This window comes from Onychomys torridus, chromosome 7 (genome assembly GCF_903995425.1).
Source record: "Onychomys torridus chromosome 7, mOncTor1.1, whole genome shotgun sequence".
Taxonomy (NCBI): Eukaryota; Metazoa; Chordata; class Mammalia; order Rodentia; family Cricetidae; genus Onychomys; species Onychomys torridus.
The window spans coordinates 6076610-6102807 of record NC_050449.1 but is presented as its reverse complement, the minus strand read 5'-3'; the positions used below and the strand labels follow the sequence as shown (position 1 = coordinate 6102807).

The 26198-nt window shown below is 37.3% G+C and overlaps 1 protein-coding gene across 1 annotated transcript in view; it reads left to right on the top strand.

Annotated features, from left to right (window-relative positions):
- Positions 1–26198, top strand: part of Cntn5 (contactin 5) — a 463340-nt gene that overhangs the window by 375267 nt on the left and 61875 nt on the right. Inside the window, exons 15-16 of the mRNA XM_036192364.1 lie at positions 20546–20704; positions 25789–25938. Of these exons, the coding sequence (XP_036048257.1) occupies positions 20546–20704; positions 25789–25938 (309 nt within the window). The remainder of the gene's footprint in view (positions 1–20545; positions 20705–25788; positions 25939–26198) is intronic.

Here is a 26198-nt window from a genome sequence, read left to right as displayed (position 1 = left end):
TACCTCTAACTAAGAAAATTAATTATGCAATCATGGTCACTTTCTATCATATCCATTTAATGTGGTAGATACAGGAGAAGCTCATTGTAAGTAAGGAAGCAACATTTAAGATCAAAAACCCTATACAAATATTAAGTAAGCAAACTGTCTTTTGGTCTTGGAGGTTAAAAAAGCAACCTTGGAGTGGATATGCTAGCCTAAGCACTAACAGCATACTAAAGCCAGTGGAAAGGAAATCTAGAAAGGGGATTTGCCATGGAGATTGTGAGGAATCTGTCAAAGAGATAGAGCTATCAACAAGAAAACCAAATAAATCTGGTCATGGGGACAAAAACAGAGAAATTTTCAGGAGGGAGTAACTGGGTGAGAGAGTAAAGGACCAGCCAGACAGGGACCATTGACCTTCATATAGGTTAATGATATCTGTGTGAGCATGGGAATCTGGGCTTGAGCCCCGGAACTTAAGTTAAAAAGCCAGTTGTGGTAAATCATATGTGTTATCCTTGTGCTCTGGAGGCATAGACATGCTGAATCCTTGGGCTTCCTCCCAGCCAGCATAGTTGAATCAGTGCATTTCAGGTCAATGAGTAGGATTGATCTCAAATAAGCAAGGTGGAGAGCACTTGAGGAGGATAGCTAAGGCTAACCTCTGGCTTCCAGATGTGTGCACAAAGATGTGCAAGCAAACTCCCAAAACACACGGATTTGTACTTGCTATCCCCAACTCCCCCCAAGTGAAATAGGGAACAACCTATACCCTTGGGTTTAGTAATTTGGAAGCCACTGATGGCCTTGTGAAAGGCCAGTTTAGTAGACTGAAGAGAGAAATAACAAAATTACAGCAGGCAAAGAGAGACAAGCAAGGACTGAAAGGAAGCATCTTAGAAAAACTGGAGGTTTTAGTCAGACAAGCTTGTCATAGCCCTACAAGGTCTTGGTAAAAGAAGTTGGCCAATTTGTTTAATTTAGACCTCACTCACTTTCCATTCATTAATTTTGGTTCTTCATCAAATATTTATAAGGCAGGGGCTGAAGACATGGCTCAGTAGGCAAAGGGCTTGTTGTACAAGCATGAGAATTTAATCTGGATGCCCAGCACAAAATTAGGTGTACTGGTATACAACTATAACCCCAAAACTGAATAGGTTAGAGAAAAGTGGGTCCCTAAAGCATACTGGCCAGCCCTAGTAGCCAAATTGATGAGCTCCAGGTTCAGTGAGAGACCCTATCCCAAAATCAATGAGAGGGAAAGCAACTGCAGAAGATACTTAACATCACCCTCTGGTCTTCACACACACACACACACACACACACACACACACACACACACACAGAAAATTTTATAGAGTGCATCATATGTATTAGTTGCTCGGCTGAGAACTAGTGAACAAGGGACATGTTCCTCATCTCTTTGCTACATGTCAAGTCCTGACACATGCATATGACCCTGAGCTCAATTATATCAATAATAAAGTCAGCTCACAGTTAGTAGTGTCTTCCTGTATGCCAGTCACTGAGGTGATGAGTTCACTTGAATTATTTGACTTTCTCCACTCAGCTTATCCTACAAAAACAATGAGAGAAGTACCGGTTTTAGCTCGAGAATGCAGATAAGGAAACTAAGGCACAGAAAGACTTAGGAACATGTCGACTCGACTCCCCTGACCCCCTGCCCCAACTGGGCTAGAATAGTAAGGTGAGTACACAGGGTATGGTCTCCAAGCCTTAGCTTTTACTTACTGTTCTGCCCTCTGTAGACAACAGACACATTGTTTCCACACCCTTCACCACTGTAACCACTAGGCCCACATAGACCCTACATAGTGTAAGTTTCAGAAATGTTAATGTTTAGAAAAGTAGGAAAAGGCAATTAATGGAAAGATGGAGGAAGAAAGGGTATGGGAAGAGAAATGCAAAAGAGGATAGAGGGACAAGCTTTACCTGAGGGACGGAGGATTTCCATCAGGGTGATGTGAAAACTTGAAAGATATGCAGTCATCACCTACATGAAGGAAGATGATAGAAATGACCCAATATCCACTTGCAAACAGCACATTTCCATTCCCATGTATCCCCCAGATGGTATATTCCTGAATCCTCTAAAAGTGCCTGCTCCTTGAGTACCTGCCCAGGAGACAGGATTGATTGCCGCCTTCTGTTTTGGAACTTGGCCTGAATAGACACTGACCAAACTGACAAATCTTGCCTTCTGACCCCATGTCTGATCAACCAACTAAAGTTTCAGATTCTAATGGCTGCTTTCTCAGGGTATCTTAAAAGGCTTCTTAGCAGATGTAATGTTATAAAGGAATCCTTTCCAGATGAGATGTCTCCACGGATGTTAAGCTCCAGTAAATAGTAGATCTCCCTCAGCTCTCTGTTTAAAGGTTTGCAATCTTTGTAATCGCCACTCTAGTAAGACAAGAACAAAACCCCAAGTGCTTTGGAAAAATTCCACTGCAGTTCCTAAGTTCTTCTAACTATTTGCTGTATCTTTCCTGTCTTCTTGTGGTTCCTAGTACCAAAAGAACAGAAGCAAAACAGCACAGCCTTTAATACCAGGAAGGATGATCTTGACCAACACACCCTTAGTCAAACCATCCAGAGGACCTTCTGTCTTTTCAATCATCTGCTTGTATGACTGTTTCTAAAAGTCACCCTCTTTCCTCTCATTTCATATGCCTGTACAGACAGGGCTTAACCTAGCTGCTTCTCCCACTTGACACCTAGCCCTTCTGTTTTCTCAATAAGATTCCTGACTGTCATTGAGATTTGTTTGAGCAGGTCTTTTGTGTACTGAGTGGGAATGTTTGAAGCCCAGAGTGACATGCTTGTAAGTGTATATGTATTCTACTGCCCAGTTTCAATACCCCATATGTAGTCAGCAAATACTCAGGCTGGAAGAAGTTCTGGATGCCCACCCAGTGGCTGGTCACATCTCCAAAGAAGACTAAGGAACACTGGTAAGTTCACTGGAGTCTATTCAAAATTCTTCCTTAGTTTAGCTCATGTGCTCAGATACTGGATTCTTAATTAACTTGCTTTTGGGTAGTATTGTCTTGTGTCTGACTGAATCTTCACCAAACAATACATGCAGACCTAACAGAGCAAGGAACTGAAGTCACGTGAAAAAACTTAACTGCTGGTTAGATTTGGCCCACCCAAACACCTGGCAGAGGTAATATCTCTGTCTCACTAATTAATCTTTAATTTGGAATTACAAAGAAGATTAGCTCTCTAATGAGTTAGAGCAATGGAGGTGATATGGCAGTGAAGAAAAAAAAAAAAACATAACAACAGATGATGTCTGTAAAAGTCCCCCCCCCAAGAAAAAATTATACTTATTTTTGGTAAAAGTACTTTTAAAAGATTTTTTATTCTATTTTAATGCTAAACCATGTATAAATTATTGCTCAGTTGTCTCTGTAGGTTTACCTATGGTGGGACACCTTGTGCAGCCTTGATGCAGGGGGAGGAGCTTTGCTGACTCTCCATAAGAGGACTCACCTTTTCAGAGGAGGGGCTGGAAGGAGTGGGCAGGTGGGGGAAAGGCTGGAGAGAGCAGGAGGAGGGATGAGAGGGGGGTCTGTGGTTGGTATGGAAAATGAATTTAAAAAATCTTACTAAAGAAAAAAATGAATGGCAAAAATTAATTATTGCTCAGTGTGAACTAGGAGACATAAACTTGCTACATTACCTGAAGGTTGGCAGTCTTGAGTGCATAGGCCTCTCTACCTTGTTAATAACTGAGTAGACTTTCATGTTTACAACTAGGAATTGGCTGTGCTGCCTTAAAACTAAAAGCAATGGAGAAATTAGCACCCAGCTTTAAAAAAAAAAAAACAAAAACCATAACCTGTCCTGATTTCAAAGAGAAAACCGCTCCTAAGATGAGTTAGGGAAGCCTTGGTCTCAGGTTAATTGTTGCCAGAAAACCACTGTGGAGAAAACTCCTGCTGCCAGTGCACCTGACAAAGGAACCAAGGCAGCTTCAGTCCAAGACTCATCTCAGAGCTTAGCTTGAGACATCCCTTGGATCTCAACAGCCTGACCTTGAAATTCCCCAGGTGTTGTAAAATACCTGTGACAGGAACCCTTTGACCCTACTGGTACAATACCACATTACGAAAAGACCCAGACTAAAAATTCTTAAATTCTTAAAGTCATCTTCAAGGTTAAGGAGAACCACTGATCTTCATGATATCATCATAGTCAGAACAGTGATCTACATTTACTCACCAGGTGATCTGAGCTCATCAGACACTGACTGAAATACCCAGGAATATCAGTAGCTTTCCTCTGTAAGCTGCTCAACGACGGTGTGATGGTGCGCTCTGAAGGTGGTCAGAGCTGTTGACTACCTCCTGTCCTCAGGAAAGCACTGCAAGGTCACTTACAAAAGCCCATCAAGGGCTGTCTGCAGAGATGGTTCCTTGGTGAAGAGTGTCCACAACTCTTCAAATGCCCCAAGTCTGATTCACAGAATCCACTTCATGCAGCTTGTAACAGCCTGTCACTCCAACTCCAGGGGTCTGGCACCCTCATCTCACCTCCACAAGCATGTGCACACACTCGGTAGACATACATACATGCATGGGAATAAAATATATTTTAAAAAGTTGAAGATAGACTGAGTAAGAGGAGTTTAAATGTGTAAATAGTATTTCAGATAGAATTAGATGGCAGGACAAGGCAACAGGCTAAAGGCTGTAGTTCCTGCAACACAGCCTTCATTTTGGTGTGAATTTCCACTGTTTTCAACCAGAAGTGAATTTTAAATGAGTATCCACATAGAGGATGGGATTGACTTAAATCACATCATGCAATGTTTGTTAAATATAAATACTGATTCCATTGATGTTTCCATGAATACATGTATGACTATGCCTCCAGCTTAGCGGGCAATCCTGATGACATGCACCATTAACCTAGCACTATGGGAGCTAAAGCAGGAGTGTTTTGAGACCAAAGCCAGCCTGGCTACTTACTGAGATCCTGTCCTGAAAAGCAAAACAAACAGAAGACTAGAGAGCCTTTCAAAATACTGCCAAGAACACTAAAAGGTTTTAAAGTCATTGTGAAATAAAAGAATCACATAAACTAGATAGGTTTTAAAAATTGAAACTAAGTAGTAGGAGTGATTTCGAATCCCCAAAAACTATGTCTTAAATCTTAAAACAGTCTAGGTCAAAAGTACCACATATTTATGGAAGAAAGGTTTTTGCAAATCGCTTAAGTTAATCATCTCTACCCAAGTGTCAGCTTGCTTACCTGTAAGTGTTCTGATTTGGTTATGTATTCATTAATCACAAAAGACTATGGCAGGGAACAAGTCAGGTTTAATTACATATTTTTTTCAGGAGGTTATTGCTTCTTATAATTATTTCTTTTATGCCAACTCAAGAAATAAGACTGTCATTAAACTAAACTTCATTTAAAATATCTAATCACTCCTGCAAAGGCATTTTATCACCTGATCTATACGGATCAGTAATCAAAGCTTGGGTGTTTGTCTCAAGACTCAGCTCACAGAATGTTACGTCAAGCTAATAAGCAGCATCTATCACATCCCCATTGAACAAGGTAGTCCACATTACAGGCTCTGTGCTGTGCCTCCATTAAAGGAAATATCTGCTACAAATGAACAACTACAGTACTGCTCTATCTAAGTGCTTCTGCAGGAGCCTACCATCGACATCCCTGCTGATGAGTTAGACAGTGGCATTAAAATTTTACCAGGTTTGTCATCATGTATGACAGAAGTCATCTCTCAATCTGTGCTGAGCCCCGGAAGAAAACTGTATAGTATGGAATCCTATAGTATATAACAAAATACTCACAGACCATGCCATCAGGAAACCACAAAGATGGTGCCTTCTCTACCGTAGCTAAGTCATTACCTGAGGAGAAGAGCACAAGGATAAAGTCCTTGAAGAGATGATAGATTTATTCAAAAATATGAAATTTATGATTTCAGATGTTTTTGTCAACTTTTGCTCAATTCTTTGAAATATGCCCACAGTTTGGGGCATATATCTTATAGAACATCTTGATTTCCAGAAACACCATCCTACCCAAAGTATGTTAAACACATATAAATTATTCTTTGCACATTTTTGTTTTGGCTTTGAGATAGCATTTCAAGTCTCAGGTTAGCCTCTCACTTGCTATGTGATAAAGGATGATTTTGAGCTTCGACTTCCAATGCTAGAATTATAGATGTGAGCCACCATGCCCACCTTCCCAAACAAAATACACTAGAGAAATTTCCCTACAGTTTAATCTAAAATGTTGTCAAAGTTGCAGTCATATTAAAGATACAGCTTATACACATGTTGCCTGACTGTGTAATTTGCAAAATAATTCTAAATTCTTCTCATGGTATGTTTGTGCAAAATAGATCACAGAGGTATATATAAATTATTCATAAATGAACAGTGAGATTGGACAAAGTTAAGAGACCATATAGCTATATATTATTATTTATCTGAATCTGTATTGCAGTGTTGTAATGAGCAGTGACAGCCCAGATGCACTAGATTTATAGAAAACTGTGTGGGAACATGGTTCCCTGCATATTTTAGCAGCTCATATGGTATTTTCCTACATGATTTTTAACTCATCTGTTCTCCAAATTTATGTAGTACTGGCTTAATGAATGAATTTTCAGAGAGCATCTGGGTTGCTTGAAATTTTAAATAAGCAAGTTCAATATTTTTAATTATTCTTGACAGTGTGTACAATAGACCCTGAAATATCTATTTTCTATTTCAGAAAGATCACCTTCACCTTCGATGGATGGACTGTTCATTTTATGTCAGCATATGTAAAAGTTGTATATGACTCTAATTCATGTAAAACTACATTAAATAGTTATGTATACTCCATGGCCTGAAATGGTTGATTAATTTGGTTTTCATTTGAAATTTGTGATAACTGACAGGGAGTGTTTGCATTTTTTTTTAAAGATGCAAAACAACTACAGAACTGAATTTCTGAAAAATGCTGTGGAGCATCTTCAAAGGAGATTAAGTTCCCATCCACAGATGATAAGGTTCCTGTGGTTCTACCCAACCGACTCAGAGTCACATATTCAAAGTTAAGCTTAGAATAAATGTTGTCGAATTCTAGTTGGCTAACACTAGTGTAGGGAGGAGGATTTCATCTTTGTTTTCTCTTACAAGTGGCGCTTAGCATACTGGAAAGGATTGCAGGAGAGCAGTTAGCAGCAGTTCCCTGGAGGCGGTCACAGCATGGTCACAGCATGGACACCATATCAACACATGCTGAGCAACAAGGGCACTTGTTGAGCCATTTGTCAATCATCAAATTAATATTTATGACGTGCTCACAATCCATGTGTTTGGGTAAAATATACAGATCCTCACCCCCAAATAGTTTTCGATATCCTCAGAGGACTTCTTCCCAAGTGTCAGCCCTAAGATTTTCAGTTTATTTCCTCTGAATTTTCTCATATGTAACCCAGTGGCTTCCATGTCACACTCAGAAGAAATATGAAATCCTTCTTATGTCCTTCAAATCCCTCTGTTTTTATGCCTGATGACCTTCTCAATGTTATCACCTCTCCTCCTCATCCAACCACAGGAGCCTTCTGCTTCCCCAGCATGTCATGCTCATTAACTTTCAAAAATCCACCTGTAGGTGGTATCAACTGAAACACTCCTGCTCACCCAATTGACATGGCTGGCTGACTCATCATATATTGCTAAATTTCCTTCTCTGCATGATTTTCATATGACTATACATTCCTCATTGCATTTGTTCCTGTCTCAATCTACTTCACTCATTCACTTATTGACTCCCTTTTCTTATCCAGAAAGTAAAGTGGGAAAGAATGGGGACCATTTTATTCTACTGTCTTAACCCCAGAGATCAGAACACAGAGAATGTTTTCCTGAAATTGCTGGCCAATTACTCAATGTCTAAATGAATGAGTAATGAAGTTCTCTTTCCTAGATATTAAATTTGTAAGGTTCAGATAAATAAGAATGGATAGAATATGACAGCAAATGAGCAAATAATTATCATGGGCTTTTAATAATAGGTCACCATGTCCTAGAACCCATCACTAAAGCAGGGAGACAAATTGATAAAATCTCAGGTGTGATAGCAAAAAGCCTTCAGCAATTTCACTTGAAGCCTAGCACTCTGTGATGCTCCCGGGATTCCTCTTTCTTTGCTCCCTCCCATCTCTTATACTTTCTCATTCTTTATAGCACATTCTTTCAAGTAATATTGATACAATATTTAAAACCAAATACAAATAGCAAAGAATGGTTTCCAGGCTGGCTATCTTGATTATGTAGGGAAGAAATTTAACAGAAAAGCATAGCAAAAGGCTACATGCGCTCTGAGATTGTATGTCCAAGTGAGGAATTCCTAATCTAGCTGCTGGTATGACAGGTAGCTAGACCCAGCATCCTGTTATCCTGCCATCCTTTCAGGTCCAAGTTCCCTATGCTGGGCCTGACTTACCATCTATTGACCTCACACCAGAGACATGACACCTCAGACTCTGTACTCTACTGAACTGAGTGCTTCCCCAAGCTGAGCTTGCCCTTGAATTTCATCTACGTGACTAGGCCCCAGTTATGCCGAACTTAATTCCTACATGCAACCCTGATTTCCTTGACCTACCTTATGTCCACTGTCAAACTCCACCATGGCTGTTTCTCACCACAAGTAAGCATTAGTCAGAAAGAACCTCATGAACTGGTAGGAGCCCCTAACATCATTTACTTTTTCACTTAGACTGGATCACAATGATGCTCAGCATTGTTGCTATTCTAGATTGATCCCTGGTCACAGAGTTCACAAGGGCGGTCCTCAAGCTTCTCAAGTCTCTAATGGCTCCATCTTACCCTGCTTCCACTTCCGAATCAACAGAGAATTAGGATTTCAGTTAAAATTGCATAAAATAGAAAGAAAAATAAAACCCTTCTACAATCCCCTCCCAAATTCCTTTTTGGTGCTACAATTGTTCTTCCAGAGTTTCTAATCATGAAATTTTAGAATGGATGTCTCAGGATCTTATTATTTCCAGTAAGTTCTACTGGGTCCAGTCACCTCTGGTCCAGGAGCTTTTACTATTTCTCCATTACAGAGTAATTAAGTACAAATGTGATACCTCAGCAGTCAAGTTCTTCAAGTCCAATCTACTTTTTTACCTAGTTATAGAATCTGGACTCCTTTCTTGACTTATCCACATGTTTACGGCTGGAAAGGGCAGAACATGTCCAAGAATCCCATCCCCAGCTGTCCAACAAGCCTTCTCCTTTCACAAGTGTCAAGGGTGGCATTTTATTTTTGCCTTTGTATAGAAATTTCTTCAAATTTTTCAGGGTCTGTTTTTCAATGAGTTCAACAACAAGAAACACATTATTGAGTTAAGAGTGTGTGACATACATTTGTTTTATCTTTGTTGTAAATATATATTTTCAATAGTTTGTTGAAATTTGTGGCCATAAAACTACATTGATTATAACTTCATCTATTTAGAGAGTCTGACATCTCTATCCAAAATGATATATTTGAACCCATTTTAATGGCTTCATTGCATTTTACATTCATCTAAACGGCTGTTTCCTTCTAGTTGGCCAGCTGTTCTGTCAGTTTTCCCAATTGGTTTGTCATTTTTTCAATTCCAAAATGTTTATTTGCAGTAATTAGATATTTTTAGAGATTCCCTTTTCAGGTTGTTTATGTTAGTATAACCAGTCTTTGAAAAGATGGGGAATGATTCTAGTTTTTATCCTTCATAAACAAGGGGAGTTCTCAGATATCCTGTATATGAAAAGTTGCTCTGCAGCAAGCAATATTAAACCTAATTCCAATTGTTGGCTTAAATGATATGAAATCTATTGGCTCTGAGGACAGGAGGTTAAAACAGGTTTTTAATTGTCAGATCTAGAGTCTCAAGATTTTTCTGCAAGCACCCAAATTGTTTTTGCTTCTCTACATTGTTAGCCTTCCTGTGAGACTGATTCCTAAAGGCATCAGTTGACTTACAGACACTAAGAAGAAACCAGCCACGCTATCTAAGTGGGTTATATACTGGTCTATCCACATATCTAAGTAAGTCAGCTTAGAACAGGTTTTCACTCTTGAACTGATATTTATCACTATAAATTGCCATGATCTAATTGATTTAACCATGGGATCCTGACTCTATTAGTACCACTGGCAGATGAGTTTGTTAAGAAACTGAGTCTAATCATGACATCTCATGCAATGAGAATAGAAGGAAAGAATACCTTCCCTACCCCATACTGGGACAGGTCGAATAACTATTAGGGATTTAAGCATAAAGTACACTTCATCGCTAAACTCACTCTCTATTGACAGAAACAAAACTGTCTACCTCCTCACTGCCACATCACAACATTAAAAAAAAAAAAAACTTTTAAGGTATGCATGTGCTGTTGATGCTGAATCATGTAGAGCACTCAGTACAGGGATGGATAATGGAGAGTTGAAACTGGATAACATCTGCAGGTAAGAATCAGAAGCAAAACTGCTGACCTGATTTTGGAAGGCCAAAAGCTTAGCTGTTACCTCTACTTTCTGAGGCTGCGTGTTTCATTTGTGAAAGGGGTTGTCAGTACAAAATTTACCGATAAAGATTAGAGAGAGGGAGATAAAATTTAGTGTGATGCCTTCTACTTGATAAGTAGGCATGCAATAGCTATTCAGTTAGAATAATAAGGGTGAGGATGATGATGATGATGATGGTAAAACTATAAGTCTCATACAAGATACTATAGAATCAGCTGTTGACAGTACATGTTCTTAGTTATTTTTCAAAATAGTTTTCATGTGATTCTTCATATACAGCTGTTGTGTGAGTTTTTTTTTCTTAGAGACATAACACAGACATTAACTCATCCCAGACAGAAAACTAAGGACAGAACCACCAAAGTAATGATTCAACTAAAGTAACCATTTGGCCAAAGTCCCACTGGGCAAACCAATGAGTTTGTAGAGTTTACTTTAGAATAGGGTGAGGGGTTTAATTCTAAGAGCCCTCCTTCTTGGAAAGAATGTTTTAGCCTGGAGAAATTTTCTAGGAAAAAAAAGCATGAATTATTATCATTAACAAAAATATTGTGAGATTAAGTAATATTGTGTAAGTGAACAAAAAGTAAAAGGCCAACTCATTGCTACTGTATCTATTTATTAGTTTTTAAGGTATTCTAATATAATACTCCTGATAAGATCAAAATTTCCACAGTATTATGTAATATCAAGAAACTAATAAATAGCAAGGTTCAGAAATTTCCACAGGTCCCCAAAGCTTTCACAGAAGAAGTTAGGTCCAGTGCGGGATCTTTTGGTTCCTTGTTTGACTCAAATTAAGTCATTTTTTCCTTGAAAGATAGTATCTATAGGACTTTCCTAGTCATTTACAAAATGTAAATTCTCAGACTCTAATTAGAAACCTGGAAATTCCATGGCTTAGGAAAAGCTCAGAAAAAATCTATGCTGCTTTTACAGAGATGCCACAAATTTCACTGTTCATCGAAGTTTGAAACACACTAAATAGCCTCTCTTTTATTGATTAAAAAAATACCATTGGCATGTTGGTATCTAATTAGCATCATTAAACAAGGATGAAAAGTGTTGTAATTGGATTTCTATTTTTAAATATATTATATTTAGTCTTTTTTCAGAATACTGCCACATGAAGTTTTGTAAAGTTTTTTTTTTTTCATATATTGATTGGTCAAAAGTTAAAGTGTTTAAATATTAAGTCAAAAGCTGTTCTAAAATTGTTTGCTACTAAATATCATTCATTCATTTATTACAAATGTACATCATAATATACTGTTTTAAGTAGTATCTGAAGCACTGGCAATATAAAATAAAAAATATCACATGTGCAATTTCAGTCTCAAAATCCTGTGTGTAAACTCCAAAGAGGAAAACAACCATTAATGAAATAACCATGATTTTGATTTTTTTCTATTTGTGATTTCAGCTCTGAGTGAAAGGTGCATGAGAACACAGTGACTTTGCACAGACTGGGTAGTCAGGGAAGCCTTTAAGGAGACAAAACATAAACAGAATGTGGATTGTAAAGTCTATGCAGCTGTTAAAAAGGCAGACTGAGGAGAGGCAATAATTTTAAACAGATGAACTAGGTAATATACATGATAGACTAGAAAAAGAGATATATGGGTCAGGATGATGATGATAGAGAGAAATTAAGTAAATATAGATAGATTTTAGATTGTTGGATAATCAATTGATTGATATATAGACTGATGATAAATGATAGACAGATTGATAGATGATAGATAAGAGGATAGATGATAGATAGCCTGATGATAGATGATTAGAGATAATAGATAGGCGATGGATAGGTAAACAGATAAATAGATGATAGATGAAGGATGACAGAAAATTGTCCATTACTAGATAGATATGAATAAATGCTGAGATTTACCAAATTACTTTTCAAAAATTCATTGTAACTATTAATTTCTCCTTTCCATCCTTGACTACCCCTGCTAAAATGAGTTGGTTACTCTAGTGGGACCAAACACATTAGGAAAGGCTCAATTTACTTAGGTGAGTAAATAGTAAACAATCTAAGGCATCCTCCCCACTTTGTAAAAAACATTAGTGGTAACAAACATCTAATGAAGACATGAGGAAGGCTCAGCACAGGGCTGCAGGAAGCTGAACTTGGCCAGCCCAGATAAACATGTTAGGGCTGGGCGGTGGTGGCACATGCCTTTAATCCTAGGCAGAGGTAGGCGGATCTCAAAAAAAAAAAAAAAAATATGTTATCAATGACATGTTTTCTGAGTAAATATATACTCCTTTTCCTTGTTATTGTAAAGGTGAAAAACTCAACAATCACTCATTAACATTCATTAATATGTATCAATATATAGTATGCTACAAAAATCAATAATGTTATTGACTAAATATGATGCTAGACATAGCTCACACCTGTGATACTAACTCTGAGGAGGCTGAGGCAGGAGGACTCCAGTGAGTTCCAGGTCAGTCTGAGCTATAATTACTACAATAGTGAGTTCCAGATCAATTTGAGATACAGTAATAGTACCAACCAGTGTCACACACACACACACACACACACACACACACACACACACACACACACACACACACACACACACACACACACACACACTACACATTAATACAGACATATGTGTATATATATATATATATGTGTGTGTATGTGTGTGTGTGTGTGTGCGTGTGTGTGTGTGTGTATGTATGTTTGTATATTATTGAGAAGTTTTACTATTGTTTATTTTCTGTTGAGTCTATAGAAAGTGGTCCTTTGTAGTGATTGTTCTTTGTAGATGAGAAAATAACATGATAAAGAGAAAATAAGTTGTCTATAGAGTTCTTGGGTTCATTTGTCCATATTAACCTAAAACACAGGCAGCAGCTGAGCCTGCTCTTTATTCTGTCTTTGAAGAAAATGTGTAGGACTTCTTTTCTGTGAGCAATGGCCATACCCACTTCATTCCATTTACAATATAGTTGTGTGTATTCAGTAGATGTGACTGTATTCACCCAATATTTATAGAACTGAACATAGAATTAGGGAAAGTGAAAGCATAATTCTAGTCTGGATGATAACGTGATGAAAGTATTTATATGTATGAGTGAAAATATAAAAAAATAGAAGTTATTTGGAATAGTGTGACATATTTGAATCAAATTTTCACTTCATATTTCAAAGAATTTAAAAACATGATTTATATAATAGAGTCCCAGAAACTTTAGTCTTTCTTCTCAAAATTTCTTTGTGTGGGAAAAAGATCAGGACAGCCCTGCCACAAACAAAAAATGAAGATAAACCTAATTATTTTATTATATAAAAACAGTGCTTTACAATGGGATACTTTTGAAACAGGTAGTCTTAGAATCAGATAGAATTTGCAATTAGTCAGTTGAGAGTTCTTGAGAGCTACTAGGCATAGAGTCAGCTATCCCCGTGAGGAAGGCTCTTCAGTCAGCTCTGTGAAGCCATGGACAGAAACTCTGTAGCCTGCCTCACAGCTTATGTCCAGGACTGGCAGGAGGGTAGGTGAGACTACCACAGGGAAGCAGTAATCCATCTGAGTTTGACCCCAGTGACACCACCTGACTAACCTGATTGGATGTTGACTAAAGCTCATTCCTGCCTTCATTCTTGTACACAACCCTAAGAGAACAATAGAACTCTGTTAACATCAGTTTAGGGCAGAAGCAGTAGAAAAAAATTTCCCATTTCAGGGATAACTTGCTGATAAGAAAAATAATCGAATTGAACTGAATGACTGCAGTTTAAAAAAAAAATAAAAAATTCCCAGGCTCTGTAATGCTACTTAATTAGTGTCTGAAGTGGTGGGTCCTTGTTTCAGGTCATTAGCAGAATAACAACAAGCTTTAGTGGTTATGAGGAGACAGATCCTTTCCTGCATGTAGAGTCACTGGCTCCTCCAGAAAAGAACATTTTCTAACTGCAGGTCGCTTCTTGATTGGGGGTTGGCGCTCAGGTCAGCATTCCTCTCTCAGCACTGGGTTGAATTGAGAAAGGAAGGGAGGGAGGGAGGGAGGGAGGGAGGGAGGGAGGGAGACAAAGAAAGGAAGGAAGAAAGGAAGGGCGAGAGAAAAAGAAAGAAAAAGAGGAGGGAGGGAGGGAGGGAGGGAGGGAGGGAGGGAGGGAGGGAGGAAGGAAAGAAAGAAATTTTGAATGAACAGTAGGAATGAGGATGTTCTCAGCTGCTCACCTGTAACAGTTTTCAGGAACCTTGACAAGGAAGCACTAAAATTAGTAGCTCATGGCTTCTTCTTGCTTGCTACAGAGTCCTCAGCAACAGAAAGTCCCTGCCATTCTAAACTGTCTCTTTTCCAATGAAATGTTCATTTTAGTGTTCCTATTTAACACAACTGTAGTGTACCTCACCTCAGGGGAGGAGGGGGTCTGATTTCTTGGCATTTGTCCTTATAGCTCCTTATAAAACATCCTGAGATTCCTAAAAAATAAATGGTGGCTTTCTTATTTGCAGACACAAGCTACTGTTGCAAATCTATTGGCACTGAGACATTTTTCTTTCAATAATCTATTTCCAAAGATGCTTTCTGTAAATTGCTGCAAAAACCTTTTAGAAAGATTGTTTGCTACCTGGTTTGATTTTGAAAAATAAGAAGCAGAAGCAAACAGGGCCATTAGGAACAAAGGTGAAAAACAAAGACAGTTGATACATTAATCTGTTAATGAGTTCACTCTATAAATATAAAGAGGAAGCTAATTGAGCTGGCAGCCAGCATATATTGTCTAAAAATATTTTCTTTATGAGTAAAGCATTGATAATTCAATACTAATATAATAACAGTAAATTGTTTTCACTTTTATTATAGCTGACAATTATGGTTAATTTCTCTTAAAAAGGAAATCATGGGTTGGGAATTTAGCTTAGTGGTAGAGCGCTTGCCTAGCAAGCACAAGGACCTGGGTTTGATCCTCAGCTCAAAAAAAAAAAGGAAATCATACCACCAGATTTTTTTAGAGTAGCATCATAAGAAATCTTTCATATTTATAAGGATTTAGAAAATTATTTTTCCATAGGTCACAATGCTCAGTGTTTTTAACATTACTTACTATGAAATCACCTTTTCCCCATTTGGTAGCTATTCTATCACTTTTATTGCCATTCTAAACCTGACTGAAAAATCATTAATGCAAATATGCTTTTAAAAAGAAACCATTACCTAAGTTCCCTGTGCAACATAATGATCACGCTTTAAAACATTCTTCTGCTTCAGTACACAGCACTGCAAACTCATTTTGTAGCTTCCTCTAACGTCACATTCTTTTATTGTTTTTCTGTCTGTCTGTCTTTCAACTTTTCTCTCACAGACATTTCTAAGGGCCTAGTAGATGTCAAGTACCAATTCAGCTATTCATATGAGTATAAATTTCAGAAGAACAGTCACAGCCAATGGAATAACTCCTATTAGATGCATTTCTGAAGCACTTGAAAGTGATGGTCACTGCCTGGTTTGTCTTTGTGCAAAAAGTTTGCCTCTGCCACCTCATTTTAACACACTGAGTGCTGAAAACTAATTGTGTGTTCCCCACCAAATACTCTGACACTCAGTGGGTGTTTCCCTGTTAAGTAAGTTATCCTTATGGCAGCATATACGTAACTTCCTCTAGAGCACTGGTTCTCAACCTTCCTAATGCTGCAACCCTTTAATACAGTTCCTCATGTGGTGACCCCCCCAACCATGAAATCATTGCTAATTCATAACTGTTATGAGCCACAATGTAAATTTCTGTATTTTCTGATGGTCTTAGGTAACTCCTGTAAAAAGGTCCCTTGACCTCCAAAGGGGTCGTGACCCACAGATTGAGAACCACTGCTTTAAAGAGTAATCTGAAAGTATTTCTAGAAGTAGTACTTGCTTATACTTAGGAAAAGAAGTGGAGAGCTGGCTTAGTGCTTAGGGGCACTTGCTGTTCTTCCAGAGGATCAGGTTCAGGTCTCAGCTCCCACATATTGGTTAACAACCATCTATAACTCCAGTTCCAATGTCTTCTCTAATCACCCAATAATGCACATACATACACCTGTAGGTGAACACTCATATGTGTAAAACAGAAATAAATAGTTTTAAAAATAGAAATATGCATAAAGAACAAACCTTAAACAAGCTGCTTCTCCACCTCCAAGTAACAAGTCAATGCATTTCTTTCTGATATTTTCCTCTACATATCTGACAAATAGCTATTAACTCATTTGTATTTGCATATAATTTTGCAATGTACTTTATTCAGCTCCATGAAGACTGTTTTGTTAAACAGACTTTAATATTAGTATAATGGCTTCCTAACATTTTATCACAGGATTTATAAATAAAATATTGTATGATTATTGAATAGTTAGTTGCTTATAATGGCTTGCAATTATGAGTGAGTGATCAGCACAGATGGTATACTGGTTGCATAAATCTTTGTTACTGACTATTTTGCTACAAAACATATTTTGGGAAGTAGACACAAACAGAGAAAACTTTTTGAAGATTTATGAAGATCTATTGCAGTATAAATTTTGAAAAATAAAGTATCTTTTAAGTTGAAGCATTAGAAAATATTGAGTAATTATTAACTATAGTCATAAAACATGCTAAATATCATCCTAAAATTTTAGTACTCAGAAGGAAAAATCATTTGCTTTAACAGATACTCATTTCCCCATATGACCTTGAGCTTGAAGTAGGCAGCTGTAAACAAATGTCACTTGAAGAGACAAATAAGTAGAACGTTAACCTATAACAGAATGAGTGGTTTACTATGGAAAAGATAAAGAAATAAATTTTGACCACGATTCCTTATATAAACACATCACCAAAACTTCTCAACTGCTTTTAAAGCATTTGAGGATAACATTCCCCAGAGTTCTCTATAAACAAACCCACAAGAATGACCTATTTTGAAGTCTGTTCCTATTAGCTATCATTGTCCTCAAATTCAGTTGATTTAAAGATACATGCATCATGTTCTGTCAGGACTGGAGCAGATGACAGGCACAGCCAAGTCTTCCTAAGATTTTTCTCACACATGCCTGCAGAAGCTGGAGGTCTTTGAAGGCTTTCTCCCTATGTCTGGCACCTGGACGGGGTTGTATGGAAGAGCTGGGAACAAGTTGAATGTTTCTTTCTCTTCATGCCTCTGTCAAAATGGCTTCGAAATTCCTGACAGAATGGTAGTCTAAGTATAATTTGAATTCATAACTGCCCACTAGCTTAAACGCTAGCCAGCATTGAAGAAGGATGGGAGAGTATCAAAAGCTTCTAATGATCTCATCTCAAAAATCAAAGTGTTAGACATTTTTACTGTTAGAAGTAGAGTCCAGTGGCCATGGGACAGCTCATGTTCAAAGAGGGAAAGGTGTAGATTCTGCTGTTCAATGAAGAAATGATGCCAATCACCCTGTGCATGGACTTCACCAGCTGTTCAGCTGCCACCTGTCTTTACTGCATACTTCTCCTGCACTTTCCTTGAGCACACACTTTCTCTTTGCTTCCTTCATTGGAAACTGTTTTTCATATTAATGGTTAAAGAAAGAACTGTGTGTCCCTTACTACTTTCCAAAATCAGACTTTGCCACCAGATGCATATTTAAATCTCAGCTGGGCTATCCATTAGTACAGTGAGTGTGGCAAGTAACTTCCTTTCATTGGAATGGATGCCCAATGCCTAGAACAAAACCAAACATACAGACTGAATAGTTGTCAACTGAATCTTTAAAGTTCCTGCATCACCTCTATGAAATAGCAAACTAATAATTAATGTCTAGGAAACATATAATGTGTCACCTTAATGTATTATAAGGTAGTGAGAGTATGGCAGCTATTGGTGTCATCGTGATAATCACATAGCAATCAAATTCTTGACATAATTATATGTGTGTGTGTATATATATATATATATATATATATATATATATATATATATATATACACACATATAATTATATGTATGTATATATATTCTTACAGATGCTTCCCTGTGTTCCTGTCACTACAGTCTAATATCTTCCTAGATGCATTCTTCATAACATCTTCCTAGATGCATTCTTCTACATCTGTATCTCTTTTCTTTTCCTTACCATGTCCTTAGCTACCTTAATGACTTCAACACAGATATTGCTGGTGCATTAACATACTCTTAGACAGTTCTGGGATTATCTACAATAATAATTATATTCTTCACTTTATCCCTGCACACCCATTTTTCACTCAAAATTATCTCACCTTCACAAAAATATGCCACAAATTCTGCCAATTGTCCTTCACAACGTAAATCTCACTCTGAGACTTCTTCAATAGTTCAGTTCCCCAACTCTTCCATTTTGTTCTAAGTCATTAGCACCTTCCTGACTTTACCTGAACCCCACAGTCACCACATTCTCTGCATCTTTGGTGATGAGCAGCAACTCATATCCAAACTTCTTATCTTGAACCTGTCCTTCTGACTTCTTTCCTGTGCCTGCTCCTGGTTGTTTAAAGCATGTTTATTTGTTCAGTTTCTCCTTCACAATGCCTCAATGTAACTAAACCTGGGGGAAAATAAACATTGTGTTACCTGTATTCTCTCTTGAATCCTTCCATCACATGTCTACTTGAAATCTTCCCTGATGCCTTTCCACCGCTGAGCTCAAGTTCACACACTCCTACTTCGGAGGAATTAGATTCTTCCATGAAGAAGACAATGATTGCCTTCTAGAAGGAGCTCTTGTGCCTTCTCCCCTTGTTATTTCAAAGTCATGCTGTGTTTCATTATTTCACTTTTTCTATCACTTCGCTTAGAGGAAAAATTGCCACTTCTCAAGGCTTTCCTCTGCCTCCTTTGTTCAAATCTATCACCATCATGATAGAATGGTCTCTAAGTTTCAATCCTCAGCTCCTGGTGACCTGCTCAGTGAAAAAAAAATGCTCATCTTCTATCTCCTAAAAATACTATATGCTTTTCAAGGCTTTAATATGCTCCAGCTCACTGTTCTATTCTTTAGTTCTTAGATATCACAATCATCAAATTCCGAAAGTAATTTACTATATATGTATCAATTCATAGATTAGTATCTTAAAATGTCTCCAGGTGTATAGTCTTCATGCACTATAGAATCAGTTCTATAACTTACACAGTCTACATTATGGAACATGAGCATAACAACATGAAAACTGGTGTTTCCTTTAGCCACTGAAATTTAAATAGGTATACATTTTAAAGCCCTTAAAATTGATGTTTTGGGCATAACTAACTAATGGGACATTTCTCCTCAAATCATATCCTAGTTATTTCTTGAAAACAAAAGCAGTAGAGCAGTTGTCTCTGTTCTATACCATCTCTTAAAGATAAAGAGAATTATTTTCCTGTGATTCACTATCACTCTACTGCATCACCCATTCTAAAACAACCTAATAACTGTAAATTTCCACAGGGTATTACATATACTTCACTCTTGGTGGATATCCTTACCTTCCCCACAGTACTGTTATTTCAGAATGTTCTACATCCTCTTGGCCAGAATCTAGGTTGCTCAGTATAGCACATTATATGGCTTGCACACTGTAGGGTTTCTGAGCTGGAACATTAGCTCCATCCACCTAGAGTTCTTTAGTATAAATGGTATTGTGTCTGTTCCTGCAGTATTGCCTGCCTGTTAGCTGTGATTGATTTTAACAGCCACAGTTCATATTGACATTCATATATTTGTGTCTGCTTCTGATTATTTTTCTTTTTCCTATAAAATATAATGCTAATTGAAAGTTGCCTCCAGGCACAAAGTGTCAGAAAAAATACATAATTAAGTTTCCCACAGAAATTCTGGAAAATAACTTGTATCCCATACCTTTTTGCTGTCGATTTTCATTACTAAGTATGTCTTTCACTAAGATGATCACATCATTTGATGAGATCCACATTGGAAATACAATGTGGCTGATTATAATGATTTGTACTTAGCTGTAACCACTGCCTTTCCTGTAGGTCCCCCAGGCCCACCTGGGGTGGTCATCGTGGAGGAAATCACAGAAAGCACAGCCACTCTCTCGTGGAGTCCAGCAACTGACAACCACAGCCCTATCTCCTCCTACAACCTGCAGGCTCGCAGCCCTTTCTCCCTGGGCTGGCAAACAGTGAAGACAGGTAAGAGCACCTTGGACAGTGTCACACATGAAAGTAGCATCTTGGGGAACCAATTGCACTTGCTTTAAAGCTCACTCAAGATCATTTGTCAACTGCAGAAATGCATTATTCTTTACAACGTTGGTCTCCACTGTGGATTCTTTCCCTGTGCCTTCTAAAAGCAATTTCCCTCACTTTCTTCTGTTCATAATTTCCAAAGAGGAGCCACGTTGTGTTTCTGTTTGTATGATGGACTAACTTTCAATTCACAAAGAAGTTGTAAAAATTGCACTATACAAAAAGCCCCCATGGAGCCATTCTCTGGCTTCCCTCAATTATCACACTATATATGACTCTACAATAGTTATCAAACCAGAGATGTGACATTGGGCAATGCTCTCAGATAGGCTTCAGGCCTCCCTGGGAGTGTATCAGTTTGTTATACAGTTATTCTCAGGGTGCAGCTCTAGGGAATTCTTGACATTCTATTGTATAGACACCTGTCCCCACAGGAGGACTGGGATAGAAAACTGCCCACAGTCTCAGAAGCTCCTAATGTGTCTTTAAAATCCCATGTCAGTTTTACTTATAAAATGAAAATCTAACATAAACTGTGTAACTAAACATAGTGTATCATTTTAATGTCTGCTTTTAACATATTTTCCAATTTAGTTTCATTATTTTAAAAATTATTTTCATCACTAGTAATTTCCATTGAGTGTTACAAAACTAACTTTCTTATAACTTTCCAGTGTGACTGGAAGTGGTGGCCAGGATATAAAAAGTTTCACTCCTCAAGGGCTTTTAGATACTGTATTTAGCATCATATTCAAATAGACTTTAAAACCAGAAGAGATAATTTTCTGAAGCAATTGTCCACACAAACTGGAGATGAGTGTTTCTGTTGTATTTTAAAGTTAATTAATCTGCTTAAAAGTAAAATACAAAAATCAAGCTAGACATGATGGAAGATCATAGCACTTTAGAAGTACAGGCAAGAGGACTGCTATATATTTAATTCATCTTCAGCTGCATAAGAAGATTGAGGCCAAATGGCTCACATATCAAAACCCTATCTCAAAAACAGCAAATAAGTAATGTGAAAATCATCAAGATGGATTCATTAAAAATAAACTAAGCTGCCCGGGCGGTGGTGGCACACGCCTTTAATCCCAGTACTCAGGAGGCAGAGCCAGGCGGAACTCTGTGAGTTCAAGGCCAGCCTGGGCTACCAAGTAAGTTCCAAAAAAGGCACAAAGCTACACAGAGAAACCCTGTCTTGAAAAACCAATCAATCAATCAATCAATCAATCGATCAATAAACAAACAAACTAAGATGGAATACTATGACTTTGAAGTGGTCTATTGTGTCTAGGCAAATGACACTTTGGCACAAGCTTAGCTTCATTCAGATTATAATTATGTAAAGGAAAATGTCTTTTCCTACAGAATATATTTCAGATCTTACTTGATACTAAGTTGATGGTGAACTGAAATTATACTTCACTATGGTTATCATGACAGTGTGTATTACACAAATATTTATCATATGTATTTAAACACTGGAATCATTCCTGGGTCCACTATAACCTTGTGGGACAATTGTTGTCCCCAAGAAATGAGAGGAATGATCTGGGTTGGTAGACACAGGAAGGGCACAAATTCAAATTTCAGGAGCAGATTAATTCAAGAATTTTCATCCACTCTTCCCCAGTTCTCATCTTAAATGTGGCTGCTCAAAGACTTTGCTGTGAAAAGGAACTGTTGTGTATCTGGTATATTTTCACATGCCCCACCCTCCTGCCACCATTTGTCATACAGACTGTTCAACTTACTTCTGGGAGAGATGCTTAGGAGTCCATGCATATTTCCTGATGCATTTGACGATTTACGAATCCATTTTGTCTTGTACCTGCTCCAGTCATGAGTTCATTTTACCTTGCTCTCTGATTGTTGCGTATCCTTTTGTTATTACTGTTTTCTTGATGCATCTGTTTCTACAGGGGTGGGGAGGTTAGGAGGAAAAGTCGGGCTCTGTCAGCTGATAAAGCTCTACTAGAAGCTCTGCCTTTACCTTTCTAAAATAATTTGAATACTGAAGACACTTTCAAGTTAGAGCTCTGCTTTAATTTCTTCAGGAAGTACTCAATTTAAAAACTATGATTACAGTTTATTTATTTATTTTTATATTTATTTATTTATTTTCGGTTTTTTTGAGACAAAGTTTCTCTGTGTAGTTTTAGTTCCTGTCCTGGATATCGATCTATAGACCAGGCTGGCCTTGAACCAGAGGTCCACCTGGTTCTGCTTCCCAAGTGCTAGGATTAAAGGGGTGCATGCCACCACTTCCCAGCAATTACAGTTTATTTATAAAGAAATGCACTTTCAGAATTATAGCAATATCAGTATTCTTTTTTATCTACCCTTCTTAGAGTAAAGAATCTAGCAAACTGATACTTCATCCATCTGACTTCTTTGTCCAAAATGCAGTATCCATTGCAATAGTGGGAAAGGCAAGCCACCCCTAGGGAAAGTCCATGGAGGAGTCCTCAAGTCCCTGGTGAATCAAATAGGCTTGGCTTTAGCTCTGTCCCCAATCTAACCATAACTTTAGTGCCTATGTTGGAAAAAAGTCCCAATGGGTGCAGCACCTCGACTGGTCAGATATTTTTTCATAATTGCTCTTATAGTATAAAATAATTCAAGTCAAAATAACTTCTAATCCTGACATACATATTTAGGGGAAAAATGAGTACACAGTTTATAACTTTTGATAAGTAAATGCAACTTATAAGCTATTTGGAAATCATTTAACTTTCTTTTATGTGCCAAAATGAAAACAAATTCCTCACTTTCTGTTAGTTGAAACAAAAATTTGAGCATGGGACTTCTAACTAAACATAATTTAGAACTTACTTACATATTTATATTGTGCAATTGATTTATAAATTCTCCTTTCTGCAGGGAAGGTTCCAAGTTAAATAAGAATGATGTGTATAATTGGAAGAAAGTATGAAAAAAATCTTTGGAAAAAATTCATCTTTATATCCTGTTTCTATTCAAGCACATTTATTATGCCTTAAAAATATGTTATTCTTTATGTTACTGAAAATTCTTACGTGACTTGTTTATTTTTTCCTGAGTTTACTTAAGATTATCAAATCACCTATAACCATTACTGATCTTTCTTTATATATCTTCAGGATGTTTCTTAAACATTCATCATCGGTTTCTATTGTCTGTCTATGGTTATGATTTTCATGAGGTGATTGGTTGATTAATTTTTTTCAATTTGACAAGCTTGTCAAGTATTTTATTAAATTCTTGGATGTGATACTTTTGCTAGAAAATGCATTCCAGTGGGATTCTCCTCCTATACAGCATGCACTTTTTGACTGTATTTAATCATTGCTATTATTTTCTCTGTGAAGCATGTATTTTCCTTGAAAGCAACTTATACCCATGGCTCCAACAACAATATCTTTATAAAAAGGTGCCAGCAAAGCTATTAAATATTCTTAACTGATAAAAAAAATCCATTATCCCTAATCTTTTCAATATTGAAAATCAAAATCCTGTCTTAATGAAGACAGCTTTGTTTGTAATTTATTTTATTTGCTTATGAATATTAATACCTCCAACTAATGTTTTTGAAAGTATTATATACCCCTTATAAGAAGCAATAAATTTAGAGTTACCTAATCAATTTTGTTATAAATTGGAAATTTATTGATTTATAAATTATGCTTAAAATAGTGAAACATAAATCTGGTTAGATGGCACAGTGGATAAGAGCACTTTTTGTGTAAGCTTGGGGATCTGAGTTCAAATGCTCAGCTCCCATATAAAAAGCTGAGCATGGCCTCACATGCCTTGTAACCCCAGCATTGTGGGATGGAGACAGGTGGAAGCTGATTGCTCAATGCATCCCTCCCCAAAATGATGAGATTTCAATTCATTTAAATACCTCATCTCAGAGCAGTAAGGCATCACCTGATATTTTGTTCTTGTTGCTACATGTGTATGGTACAGGCACAGGCACAGGCACACATCACACACACACACACACACACACACACACACACACACACACACACATCTTGGAGCATACAAATTCTAAGAAAATAAATATAAACTAAAGAAGAATATCAAAACCCAACTATCAAATAACTCCAGTTGTAAAAATGTATGGCACAAATGTGCACAAAAGAGGCATAGAAAGAGTGATCTCGGAAGTAAAAATAAAGTCAAATACAGTTAGCTCCTGGAGAACAGAAAGCATATCAAGGAAGAGAGGGCAATTGAGTGCACTTGTGTTACTCATGTGTCCATGAGGATTAACACTGATCATTGGTTTTAAGCATATTGAGGTCAGTGTCAACCTTGACAATTGCAGTTTCAGTGCAGCTGGTATAGTCTGACAAATGGTCAATCGAGAATGGGATATGGTTTTATACAGACAACTCCTCAGAAATTTCATGTTCTGATAGAATCAAAGCATAGTACAAAAATTACTCCAAGAAGAGATCAGAGCTTGCAGCTGTTCCTCACATGCTGTCATTTCTAGTTAAAAGATACATTCTTAATTTGTTCCTGGGGATAAGAAGCAAACTATGTTTGTGAGAATGGAAGAATACTTTTCAAATTGCTCTAGAAACTGAAGGAAAACTCTATTTCTAGTGTGACTTAGCCTCTTCTCTAGGGCTGAGGATGGGAAATGATTTTTAGTGTAGATAATAGTAAGTTCTGTGATAGCCAGACAAGAAAAATTTCAATGACCTACATTACAAATACATATATATATATATATATATATATATATATATATATATATATATGTGTGTGTGTGTGTGTGTGTGTGTGTGTGTGTGTGTGTGTGTATACATATATATATATACATTATATGTATACATAAGCATATATAGTGCTTACTTCCTGAAAGTTCATTTTATCATAGCAGTTATTCTGGAGGCACACAATTATGTACTATGAGGAAGCAGGATCACATAGAATGAGAAAGTAGGGATTAGTAATGGTGACATCATTGGCTAACATACAGTTGTAGCATTTCTCTACATGGCATGAAATATGTTTCTTCTCTGTAGTCCCAGAAGTCATCACAGGAGACATGGAGTCAGCGATGGCTGTGGACCTAAATCCCTGGGTAGAATATGAATTCCGAGTGGTGGCCATCAATCCAATAGGGACAGGGGACCCAAGCATTCCATCTCGAATGATCCGCACAAATGAGGCAGGTAAGAACCATGGCATGAAACTCCTGTTGTATACCTCTCATCACTTCGAAAGCAAGTTGAATTAATGATTGTTCCATGACTGACTTGCCTGATGCATTTTCTTAGTATCCTGTTTCCTTTTTTTGTCTCACTTCCATAAACAAAGGTTTATAAAATCTTAGTTTTCTCCCATCTTTGAATTTAAGTTCTCATGAAGTAGAGGCGATTAATCTATTCTTCTAAGAAAACACATTAAATTCAGAATAGATCAATTCACCTTC